Source organism: Lathyrus oleraceus, chromosome 5 (genome assembly GCF_024323335.1).
Source record: "Lathyrus oleraceus cultivar Zhongwan6 chromosome 5, CAAS_Psat_ZW6_1.0, whole genome shotgun sequence".
NCBI lineage: Eukaryota > Viridiplantae > Streptophyta > Magnoliopsida > Fabales > Fabaceae > Lathyrus > Lathyrus oleraceus.
Window position 1 is genome coordinate 535993378 of NC_066583.1, and position 13435 is coordinate 536006812.

The 13435-nt window shown below is 31.7% G+C and overlaps 1 protein-coding gene and 1 long non-coding RNA gene across 2 annotated transcripts; both read right to left on the minus strand.

Moving 5' to 3' along the window:
• Positions 1 to 759: 759 nt before the first annotated feature.
• Positions 760 to 1640, minus strand: LOC127081903 (acyl-CoA-binding domain-containing protein 1). Its single transcript, XM_051022131.1, has 3 exons — positions 1481 to 1640; positions 1118 to 1180; positions 760 to 968 (listed from the first exon to the last, which is right to left on the minus strand). Exons 1-3 carry the CDS (start codon positions 1638 to 1640, stop codon positions 889 to 891), a joined length of 303 nt encoding a protein of 100 aa, XP_050878088.1. The 3' UTR covers positions 760 to 888.
• Positions 1641 to 3941: 2301 nt separating this feature from the next.
• On the minus strand, positions 3942 to 5186 carry LOC127086175 (uncharacterized). Its single transcript, XR_007789418.1, has 3 exons — positions 5101 to 5186; positions 4785 to 4947; positions 3942 to 4008 (listed from the first exon to the last, which is right to left on the minus strand). It is a non-coding gene; the product is annotated as an uncharacterized LOC127086175 (long non-coding RNA).
• Between the last annotated feature and the right edge of the window lie 8249 nt (positions 5187 to 13435).

A 13435-nucleotide genomic window follows, 5' to 3' on the forward strand; every position in this document is an offset into this window, starting at 1 on the left:
GTTCGACCATTGATCTCTTGACTTTGTGATTTCACTACGCCAAACAAGACCTTAGACAGCGCTTTTTTTAGCCTTAGACAGCGCTTTAAAGCGCTGTCTAAACCTCCGCTGCTAAAGGTTTAGACAGCGCTTTTTTGAATCTTAAAAGCGCTGTCTAAGCCCCCCCCCCTTAGACAGCGCTTTGGCCAAAAGCGCTGTCTAAGACCCTCCTATTTTAATTTTTTTAGGTATACCTTAGACAGCGCTTTTCAAAAAGCGCTGTCTAAGCCCCCCACCTTAGACAGCGCTTTGGCCAAAAGCGCTGTCTAAGACCCTCCTATTTTAACTTTTTTAGGTATACCTTAGACAGCGCTTTTGCCAAAAGCGCTGTCTAATCCCCCCCTTAGACAGCGCTTTTTACAAAAGCGCGGTCTAATGTATACGAAAATTTTTGAAACTTTTGTTTTAAACCACATTTTTTCCAGGTTTATAAACCAGAATTTCTACCTGTTTTCAACCAGATTTTGACAGACAATTATCACATTGTATATATGCCATTTTGGCCTTTTTTCTACCAATTTTTGGCTAACAAATATATATATATACCAATTCAAACCAACTTTTTTTATATTAAATTCAAGATCAAGCAATTAAGATCCAAAGTAGAAATAGTTTTAAGTAAACCACATAGAACATTTCAAGTTTCTAGCCACTGCATCTGTCAACAGACATTTTCAGTAGTTGTGATGAAGTTACCTGACCTCATTGTAACACATGTAATTCAATACAGAACAATTAAGATTATATATTAAAAGTTTTAGATCAAACATCAAACACTGCAACTGTTTTATTTTCAAAATACATAGAAACTTTTAGCATAGAACTAGAAAGCTAGACATGACAATGTTGTTAAGCAGAAAGACCAGCTTCTTCGAGCAGCTGTTTCACCTTAGTGATGTAATCACTCATTGCTTCATCCTTGGATTTTCCTGCAAAATAAATAAATATAATTTTGACTGTTGCATTGAAACTATAGATTGACGATGTCTTAGTGTCGTGTTTGTGTCGGTATTTCATAGCACAAAAGCACCATAACAAAATATTCACACTAAAAACCGAAACTTATAACTTTTTCTACCTTCAACAGCCTTCCATGCATCCCATTTAGCTCTGTCTTTCTGGCTGAAAATCCCAGGACGAGCTGTAAATCATACACAAAATCATGAACAATCATAATCCATAAGCCTTATTGCCTAGGGCATTTCTGTATTAGCCTACTTGAGTTTATCTACCGACATAAACATTAGCGAAACTGTTTAGAAGATCTTATAGAAATAGCTTATGACATGTCCATAAGTTGTTTTCAACTTATAACGGTTTGTTCGGCCTTAAGCTTGTGCCGGCCCTAACCCTCCACTCGTTATTGCAGGAAGGTGACAGTGAGGATTCAAAAGTGGAAATATCGATTTGAAAATGACTTCTTAAATAAAAGAAAACTCACCGGTGGTAACAGGTCCAAGAGTGGCTTGCTTGTACAATCCATAAAGGATAAGCAAGTTTTCATTTGATGGACTCTCTTTTAGAGTCTTGACTTTCGCAGCATGCTCCTCAAAATCCTCCTGCATCACATTAACCAAGTGTGTAATGCTTGAAGTAATCATTTACTTATACTTATAAGCATAATATCAAGCACATGCAGAATTTTGATACTATTTCTATGAAAATGAAAAACATTACATGTTATGTTCATGTTCAGTACAGAGATCAGATTTAACATTCCTGCATAAAATTCAGCAAACAGTTTGAATCACATCATTTGAATAACAGGGTTTTTTCATACTGATAGCATTGAACAATTCCCAGTAACCGATTGCTGATAAAGAACTCCCCCAATTATAGTAAAAAGCAAACAAACCAGACCAGCAGGACTAGCATGCTTATCCCAAATCGTCACATTAATAGCCACCGTGAGAAACTTATTCACAACCCCAGTAACCGTAAAAGCAGTAGCCGAAACCGCTTTTCTCGCAGCAAATCCAAAGAAACTGATAAGCAAACCAAACACACAAGACAAAGAAACCGTAAGAAACACATTCATCTCAAACAAACTCCCGGTACTCTAATATCCTTTAAGAATAATAGTAATTAGTAAATTCATAACCATGTAATATCTAATATAGTAAAATGTACACTAATATCCTTTAAGTGTGCATCTGAAGTATTGTAACGTTAAAGCATTTTAGGACTTTTAAGACAATATACTTAACTTTTTTAATTAATTTAATTTAATAATAAAATACAACTTTTATTACATAAAGGTAACTTTTGTTATAATTGTTAAATAAATATTATTTATAAACTATTTTAATCAATAAACACTATAAATTACATAAACTATTTGGGCCAAAACTCTTTTCTCGCAGCAAATCCAAAGAAACTGATAAGCAAACCAAACACACAAGACAAAGAAACCGCAAGAGACGCATTCATCTCAAACAAACTCCCGGTACTCGAATTAATCGCATTCGAAACCTCAAAATTCTCTCCAGTTAGAAACCAAAAGAAAGGAGCAATCATTAAAGACAAGACAATACTTTAATGATTCCTTGAGAAATACTAGGGGGACAAACTCTTTCTACTCAATTGAAGAGTATAGTTCCTATACTCTAAAAGTTTGGAAGTTCATAAAAAAAACTCAAAGCCAACAATACTTCATAACAATGGAGATTTCTTTCTTTAACAATGAATTATATCTCTTTTAAGAAAATATCATAATTATTTAAACTTGTTATATACCATAATCATCTAATGTAACTCAACCAAATGGAAGCAACAAAAGAGAATATCCAAATGAGTGCGACTTATCAAGTGAATATTCTGCATCCTTACACATTAATGATTCACTATCACATGAAAAAATTAGGTGAGTAACATTGAAGCCCTACTCAATCTGCTCATAGTATCTACAACTACTCTGGCTTGGTCCCCCTAGTCCTAGTTAGTTAGTTGTATATAGTTTTAATAAAAAAAATGGTAAATATTGTGCAGTTCAATAAAAAAACATGATAATATACCTTAGACTCTTCTCCAGGCGCTTGAAACCAACATTAACAACTCTGCCCTTAAACTGATAGATGCAAACCACAGCTATGTCATGTAGCATTTGAACAATCCCCAAGGCTGATGTAGAATCCAAACTAATAGAAGAGAAGGATTGATTATGATCTCATTGCCAATACAAACTCTTTCCTCTCTCCACCAGACACTCCTTGACACATGTTCTCATACAATTAAGAATACAAACATATTTGTCAGTATATTAAACTCTATTATGTTGTTTTCGAGCATGACATTGATTATGACTAATTGAGACTCTAGTGGAAGCATGAATGTACCTCTCCAAGCCTAGCTCATAGATACCATATGTGAACAAGCTGCATATGTCAATGTTTCTTTTACAGTTAGGTGAGGAAACATAACATCATTCTTCACTTGTCAGTATATTAACATTCAGAAGCAGTGTTGCATAGAAAATCGTCAAAAGAAACCTACCTGCTTTTTAAGAACTTGGAATATGGTTGATCATTGTAAGTAACAGATCTGCCAATTATTGGTCGCAGCTTTTTAAGAACTTGCAAACGGTTCACTATATGCCTTTGGCGCAGCTTTTCCTACTGTTGCTGGGTTTCCAAAGACATTCCAAAACCTGAGAGTCTCATCTGCGGCTGCAGATGCCACAGTACACCCATCCGGGCTCTGTGTCATGTACAGCACTCTCGAGGTGTGACCGTTGAGTTCTGCCATCTTCACCATCAGAACCAAAAACATATTTTGCCCTAAGAAATTTGCATCTAGTATGATGAATAAACAACAATAAAAGCATCATAAGAACAATGCCTAATGATTTATATGATAACTACCTGTTCAGAACCAAAAACATATTTTGCCTTAAGCAATTTACATCCTATACCTTCCATGTAGATTTTGAATCCCCTGTTTTCGCTGACCTGAGCATTTCATGTAATAATCCTGGAGAAGATTTCAGAACATAAAGTTATATGAGATTATAAGAGCAGAATGCAATTGGTCATAATTTAAGCAATTTAGTGTTAAAATTTCAAAAGTAAGAAAAACAAAATGCATAAAGAATCAATCCTTGTGATTTGTGAGGGAGGTATCCACTACACCTATTCAAAACATGTTTGATCTAGTTTATCTGCTATTGAAAAGAGCAAACAGTGTTGTATTAGATTAGGTGCAGTCATTTCATTAATATTGTAATTTTCCTTCTTTTTTTGTGGGAGAAAAATGTACAAATTGTCAAAGAATAAAAGAGATGAACCAAATATTACTTGCAGAATTGGTGAAGAGAATATTCATTAGTGAAACAGAGAAGAAGAAGAAATTATCCTGAACTAGAAAAGGGAAGACACTAAATCTTGGATCCTGGACTATGTTAGAAGATTCTAATCGGCATAACTTAAAATCTTGCAAACTGCTGTCGGCACAGCTCGCATTTTGAGACACTAGCATGACTGAATTTTCACATATCTTCTAGTTTAACTAATAAAACTCAGAAACCAAACAAAAATTACAAGCGCCAAAACACAAATTATACTAGTGTTCACTAAAATCAGAACCAATGTGTGAAGAGCAAAGTGAAGTTAATAATGCCGACCTCAAAATCAAACCATGAGCATACACTGAATAGCATTCGCTTACAACCGGAAGCAACAAAAAAATTAAGAGAAGAAATAAACGGAACAAGTTCAACAATCATACCAACAAAAGGAAAAGGAACTTACTCTCGCGACTAATTTGTTTGAGGTTTTTGTATTCGCCGCCATAAGAGGAAGAATCGGAATCTGACATGGTGAAATCTATACCCTAAACCTAAACCACAGTCGTCGATGGATCACGAAACGAGAAGCAGAACCAAATCGGGGACGATCGGAAACCTAATTCAAGCTTTGAACAGAAAAGAAAGAAATGAAATAGAATCAGTTTATTCGAATTGAATGAGTTAAAAAGATTAGTGGAAGAAAAAGTTGAGATTACGATACGGAACTAGAAAACGAAAATGAGGAAGAGTTAGTTTAAAGAGAAGAGAATGGTTTTTACCGGTAGTTGAAGGAAGCATGACGTGTTGAAAGGTACAAAGATGGAAAGAAATTTCCCAGAAGCGTAGTGGACCGATTGAGGACGAGTCCAAAAGCGCTTTCTAAACCCCCTTAGACAGCGCTTTTGGTTTTAATTTTTTTTTTAATTTAAAGACTTTAGACAGCGCTTTATCAAAAGCGCTGACTAAGGTCTATATTTAAAAGCGCTTTCTAAAAGCGCTGTCTAAGGGGGGGGTCTTAGACAGCGCTTTCTAAAAGCGCTGTCTAAGACCCCCCCCTTAGACAGCGCTTTCATTATTTTTTTAGAACAGTTTCCGTGTTTTATTTTTATTTTAACCTTAGACAGCGCTTTTTTTTAAAAGCGCTGTCTAAGATGCGCTGTTAAAAGTCATTTTTGGCGTAGTGTTTTGTCGGCTCGATGACAAAGTTGATTTTTAAAATCTTATTTATATAGATGATAAATAAATATTATTATTATTATATTTTAATTATTTAAATTATATTATAATATTGATTGAATTTAGATAATTTATATATTGTAGTTATGAAGAGTGTTCGTGGTACAGTTTGAAATAGTTTTGAGGAAAAAATTTATTTTGTCTATAGATAAATTTACTCGTAGTTTGATTCAGTTTGGAGGATTTATTTAAAGTATTCGATCCAATATAATTCAATTTTACGTGATTTATTTTGGATCGGTCTTTGAATATTCAAATTATAAATAATATTTTTATTAATATTATAAAAATATTAATAAATAATAGATTTGATATAATATATAACATATTGTATATTAAAAAATAAAAAATAAACAAATATAATTGAAACAAACGAAATAATAAAAATAAATAGATTAAATTAAATTAATAAATAATATTAAAAAAATAAGTGTTATTGAATAATAAAAATATAAATAAAAAATAAATAAATATAAAAATATATACGTGATTCACTTCGATTTGGATCAATTTTAAAAAATCAATTCAAAATTCTATCTAAATCAAACTGTTCCAAACATATTCTATAATATTCTGTCCTTTTTCTTTCAATTTTCAATTTTTTGAATCGATTTATGTGTTTTATTTAAATCAATTTATTTGAATTTGAACACCTCTATCATGTTAGCCGAAACAATGTAAATTTATGGATGCATTTCTTTACTTTTTGCGGGTTAATTTGCTGATTTGATCCATGAGAAGCAATAAAGAAAGAATATCATGATATGATATAATTTCAAATTCTTATTTACACATTTAAACAAAGATAGGGAGAGAGTGTGGCGTGAGGATTACGCTATTTTGTCAAATAAGCGTACCATTTAATTTAGGGTGGAAATCACACATGTATACAAATGGGTTTAAGATTGAATTTGAAAAGTTGTTGATAAGTTACTCCTAAATTAATTAGGCATGTGTCTTCCATTTCTATTATTGTTATATTTGATAAGTGAAGTATACATGATTGATTCTAGTTGTTTTTATTTTAAGGGTTAAGATGTATATTTTTAAATTATAATTTATTTATTTATAAAGATCTATAGTCTATGGAAAAATTAAAGTTTACATAATTTATTCATACAAAATTAATTTGTATGAAAAAAAATGACATTCTATATAAATTTTTGTGGTTCTATTCTTATACATATATATCAATCACTTATACACGGCTTATAATTATCAAAATGAATTAGTTAATATAGGTTGGTCTGTCAAATTTGAAAAATTATAAGGTTTAGACCTTACAATTAGAATCTTAGTGTGATTTTAAAAAATTCACTAAGATTAACCTATATATGAGTAGTGGATAATCCATTTGATCCGCATAATTATAAATTAAAAATTATATTATCTTACTTTAAAATAATACATTAATTTTTTTCGATTCATTAAATTTATCTCTATTATGTTCAATCTTTCTCATTTAAACTTTATCCATTAATATAATTAACATTATTTCCTCGAATTCTATTAGATTCTCTTATATTAAATGTATTGACAATATTTTATATAATTTAGACATGTGTTGTATTCAAAAACACATTATAATATTTATAAAAGATAATATAGTACTTAAATATATATTACGTTTAGAATAATATAAATTTTAATTATATTTATAATAAATATTATAAAAAATTTAATTTAAAAAAATATATTTAAGGCCACCCGAAACCCATCTAAGACCGGATTCGGTAGTAATTTTCGAGTCTATATTACAATAAATATTTTTGGCCAAACCCTTAAAAATTCAAACTAATCAAAACTAATTTATTTAGGATAAGATAGTCCATTTTAACCGCTCTAATCTAATCAGACATAAGCATCAAATTATTAAAATTTCGTTTTTCAACACGGTGAATACAAAATTAAAATAAAACCTCTTCGTATAAAATATATATGATATATTACTACAAACAAACTTAAAAAACCTATCACTTACTCAAAACTTTTCAACGACCCTAAGTGCATGCTTAGTTTTTTGATTATAAAAATTAATTTTATTTAAAATTGATTAAATGTAAACTTATTTATGTTTAGATATATTTATATATAGAAGTGAATTGAATAATAAATTTTAATTAAAAATTAATTTTATATAAAAGGTTCCATTTTAAAAAGTAAAATTTATTTTAAAACAATGTAATGATATCAAAATTAATTATATATATTTAAAATCAATTCTAACCATTTTTTAAATATGAAATCAAATTAATAGTAAGTGTATATCTCGATAAAATAATAAGTACATAAAACTTTCCATTTTGATATTGGGTTAGGTACACATGAATTAGACTCTGGCTTTGGTTTCTAGTATGATATTGGTGAAACATTCACTTTAATTTCTTGCTTGTATATTCCAAACTCCTTGGAATTTCTTATAAAGTTGAATATTATAATTCCTCATATAGCAATTTCCACGTCTTGATCTCACAAAGAATGTCTCTTGAGTAGTAATCCATTGGCTAATACAATTGTATGTTATGGCCCCCCAACTTAATTTGACATTTTATAGTGCTCTTATTCTCAAGGAACCATCATGAAAATGGTTCCTATTGCCCTTGTAAATCAATAGTTATGCATGTCAATTTCCTTTGACTTTAATACAATGAATGCCTAAAATTATTAGTTCCACCTAAATTCTTCCAAAATAGAAAGAAACTATATTGACTCTTTTAAAATCAAAATAATTCATTAAAATGTATAGAATACATCCAACAACATTTTAAAATATACAAGACCTTGATGTGTGGGCTATCTTTTAAATTTTATAATTATATGCTTAATCACCTTAGGATAAATTAATTTTTCGTCCAACATTATTTATCTTATAGTCGAACTTTGTATTTTTTTTGGGTACTACAAGAGCTTATTCTCCCAAAAATATTTTACTTATTTTATAGTTAAATATCATATTATTAGAGCTCCTTTCCTACAAAAACTCTAACACTGATAAGTGGTTCAAGTCAACAACATAATCACTTATGTTGTACAAATTTCCTTGGATTGATAGGATAAGTAAAACACAAGAAAAAGTTACAAGCAAAGTGATGCATGCATGTATGAAATATCATATATTGTGGAAGTTTGCTTGCATTAAGAAAAACTATATGACACCAAGTCATTTGGAAAAAGTTTATGATAGCAACACTGATATCCTGTTGTTAGTTCTTCAGGTACATGTAGCATTCAAAAATCTAAAAATGGTAAATGCTAAGTGTTGTTCATACTTTGTGTGCCCTGGCAAAGAAGATAGTGCATGTGCCCTTGGTCAACTCTCTTAAATTTCTTTTACGAATGTTAAAATTTTGCGTGTATATTCGGTTCTCGGTATTTAGAGAGCGCCGACAACAAATTACATACAACAAGAAATTATTTTGGCAAGACTACTAAAACTCACACTTTAAAATAAATAAATAATGAGTTAACTCTTTAAGAATTAGGTCAATATTAGTTAAAAATTACTATTTTTTTCCTTTTCAAAATTATAAGGTATTTCATAAAAACAATCTATAAAATTATAAATTATTTTACAGTTTTAGTGAAATGTTAAAGTTTATTTTGTCATCATATTTTTTTTAAATCTTTTTTCAATAAATTAATAAAAGATAATTTTATAAATTATTGTATATTTTATATTTTTGATATTTGCTAAAAGTATAATAATGGATAACTTTTTATGGTGTGAGATTGTTTGGATGTTTCATGATATTTGTATAACAGGTGGGATTTGATCACACAAAGAGGTAAGAAGAAGTTGTGTGTGTAGCTGAAAATCTTCTTTCAATTCTAAGGTTGAAGTATTTATCGAGGCTTCTTGGTCATAGGCTAGGAAGTGGTTGTCTCATCTCATCCATCAAAAGTCCGGAGAGAAAGAGAGTTATTCTTTCTTAGATCATGGAGAAGGAAGTTATCCTCTTTGAGAGCTTCTATGAATTCGTTGTAGTGAGACACATCATCTCGCACATCTATAGAATAAGTGGATAATGAGAGTTGGTCCAAATCGATGAAGCCCAATCAGACAACATATTATGGGCATACATGCGGCCTCAGCCTATTTTGAACAACCTATTGCTGGGTTGGTAACTCGTCTTGCGCAAATGTTTTTAGCCTTCCATTTCTTTCATGGACTATCCCTACTTATTGGGGGGATAAAATTATATCAGTATATTTCTCATGCAAAATTAGCTAAATTACTTAGTTTGTATGAAATAATCAAAACACTATATAATTTAGAGAAAAAAATGAACTATTTTTAGCAAAATTTGTCCCATTATAAACAAGTCGGAGACTTATAGGCATGTAAGACTACAACATTGTTAGTCTACGACAACATCTAATTTTTAGGAGGTAAATAAAATTGTTCTTGTAGAGTGCAATAATGTTTAGTGATAGTTTTAGTAAACAATCACGAGTTTTAATTTACTTAATCGATTAAACTCGAAAAATCCTAAGAACAATTTGTGTAGAAAAGTACAACAAAAAATGTATGTGATTGGACCTTAGATGTTTGAATGTTTACAAACTGAACACAAATTCTAAATAGACACTGTAAAATTATTTTAGAAGAAGAAAAATAGACAAAAAGCATAATAAATGTCATAAAAGTAAATGCTTCAATTGAAAAGGCTTAAAAAATTTAAAGAAAGGATGCATACATACATTTTCTCACAAACTTTCTCTATGTGATTTGGATACTTTAGTTTTATAGAGAATAAATGAAATTTGTGATCCTTGATCATAAAAATGAGACCAGCTTATATACTAATACAATGTTAATCGTCGATATCAGTTATATCCATAAAAATTGACATGTATCCCCTTACGTGGACTTCAGTCTTCGTGTGTGCTTCCACGCGTCTTCAAAGTTAAAACAACTGCAAACCACCCATCATGAAGATTTTCCTTTGAACCCTCTATCTGCCTCTGTCGAGAGTCTTTGGTCGACTCCAATAATCTTTACTAAACACCCCTAGTTTGGGTGACTTTTAGACTAAAAACACACTAAGTACCCAACATCTGATAGACATGTCAAACTCGACACTTGTTGAAATGTTGATTTGTGCAAACCTCTTCGAGATTTTGGACATGTTTTTAAGACAGAGTGTTCCTAATATTGTAGACCTATTCTTGAGACTCTTCCAAACCAGGCTTCGTGGGCATTAAAATACACTATATCCCAGATCATCTAACAAGGTGGTCGAACTATCTTTAGTCGACATGATTAATAGGTCGAAGCTATGTGTGTGACTCTCAACACTTAGTATTTCCAAACGTGGTTATTACCATTCTTTGTCGAATTATTCAGCTAGAATTTCCAGGTTAACGAAACGCAATGTATTTATCTTCCATTGTGATATCACATTTTTTTATCAAATTCTAAGCAATGGATGGAAACCGTTTTTGTTGATGACACAAAAAAATTGTTTTTATCGTTTTCTTTAGCAACATGTAGTAGTCATTCTCATATATATATTGGACCATAGGTAGCAATCAAAAGTATAAGTCTCTAAGAAACTTATTGTGCCGCACATAGTGTTTGTTCAAAACAACAATAATAAGAAGCAGTTGAAAGTATGTCTCTAAGAAAATGACCAAGCCAAACATACTGTCTTTACAACACAATAAAATTATGAGGCAATCGGAAGTAGATGTTTATAACAAAGTTGTTAAGTCAAGAAAAGGGTATATTCATAACAATATTAAGAGGCAATCAGAAGTCGAAGCTTCTAAGAAAATTGTTAAGTCAAGGAAAGAGCTTGTTCTGAACAATAATACTAAGAAGAAATTGAAGTCTACGGTGGATCATCAAGATAAAGGTTCGATTGAGTCACAAGTCTTAAAGAACATTGGTGAGCAAAATAAAAAATAAAAAAGGTAAGGCAAGTAATATCTACCATAGGAAATTAAGTTCAAGGATCAATGATACATCAACAAGAATTTTAGAAGTAAAAAACTACTTTAAAGTGTCTAGCCATACCACTTACCGAATATCTCAATAAAAATAAGGAACAACATTGAGTAGATGAATTAGACGATGAAGATAATGAAGAAAATGAAATGGAATAATATATGGAGAATGATAACATTTGTGTAGGTGAGGAAACTAGGGGAATACATGTAAATAAAGTTGATGGTAATACCTTAGGTGCTCTTTCCTTAGGACTAATAAGAAAACAAGGAAATACTTTATGTCGAAAAATTCATACGCGAGAGTTCAAAGATAGACAAGAGATCACCTTGAATGAAGAAAGACAACCAATTGGGCTAGATAAAAAGATAATGTTTGAACTCAATATCTTTTTGGGGGATAACAGGAAGAAGTTAAAACTTATGTCCTCTCACCTTCACTAATTGAATTGCTTTGGTTAAGTCTTGAGAGGATCAAAAGATAGATCTTGTGTTGGTTCATGTCATTGTAATTACTTTTTTATTTGATTGCATGTCTTTGTTAACATACTTAAATGTATATATCTTTCTAAATATATTTTTTTCCATAAAAAATGAAATGCCCCAAAGGAATAAAGGAAGGTTGTATTTTCTATTTGAAATGATGCTTAAAGACAATAAAAATTCTCGCTTTAAAGGAAGTATTTTAGTAAGTATAAAATCTTGTGGGACCATCTAAAAAATCGTCCACAAGAAGTACCGGAAAAAGGCTTAAGGAAGTTATTAGAGTATTGAAGAGATGAAAAATTTCAAGTAAGATATGATTACTATCATGTATAATATTATTTTGGTCAAAAAGTACAGGTGCGGATGTCCCCGTCCAAAGGAAGGGAGACTCAGAGGCCTTAGTAAGAGATACCACGTTTTAGTGGTGAAGACTTACTCACGGATGTGAGAAGTCTTGTATGGTGGTGTTTGAGGATATTTAGGGGACCAAATTACGTGAGGTGAGAGGCCCTGTTGGTGGCTAACGCTACTTGATTCCAGGTGGGCGGTTAGGTTAGTCGTGTGTACTAAGGCAGTAACAAGCGTGTCGCTCTTTTAGTTGTGGAGAGTGTATATGACTTAGAGTCCGTCCTCACCCCTTTGAGAGGAGATATATTTATAGAGGCCTCTTTGAGCCTAGGGGTTTTACCCCCTTTCGTGGCCTTAACCACTCCTCTCTTACATGGGAAGTTATTGACCTCATATCTTCTAGGTGTCAATATAGACTATCTCTTTCTTGACCCCGACATTATGGATGCCTCTGGGCGAGTCCCCTAAATTATGCCTAGGCGACACTGTTGTTAGGCAAGGCCCCCCTATTTTTGGAGCCCTATAAGTATAACACTACATAGTCCCTCAAGAACGAGAGATTTACTTAAGGGTGAAATGTTTAAAACTCATCTACCTTTTTTGGTGTGTGCCTCTCACCCTATCAACAATTTTTTTAACTAAGGGAGGCAGCCTTCGTTAGGCGAGTCTCTTAGCAAGGGGCGAGTCCTTCTACTGAAATCTCTCTTATTAGTAAGTGAGTCCCTCTACGAGGGGCGAGTCCCTCTGTTGGAGGTGTTTACAGGGTTAGGGCGTTTAAAAGGCATGGGAAAATGTGCTTGTTTCAAGGTGATGCTCTGAGACGTCAAAACGTAAATCACTCTGGCTATATTGAGTGTTGAAGGGGAATGAGCATAGGTGGAATTTAACGGACCTTATGATGTTGTTTCTTGGGAAATTGTTTTCATGAGACTTGGTTGAATTATTAATTATGTTGGCAATATGAAAGTCTTTAACATCTACATTCAAGATCCTATTGAGGAATGGACTTTCCACATACACTTGATGAAGTTTGAACATCAAAATACATGCCATTATTGGTATTAATATGATGGCTCTAAGACGATAAAAAAATTT

Coding starts and splice junctions, on each gene's coding strand:
- LOC127081903 (XM_051022131.1), bottom strand. CDS start 1,640: ATGATTACTTCAAGCATTACACACTTGGTTAATGTGATGCAGGAGGAT. Junction 1,181..1,480: donor TCTTGGACCTGTTACCACCG/GTGAGTTTTCTT, acceptor TATGATTTACAG/CTCGTCCTGGGATTTTCAGC. Junction 969..1,117: donor TGCATGGAAGGCTGTTGAAG/GTAGAAAAAGTT, acceptor TTTATTTTGCAG/GAAAATCCAAGGATGAAGCA.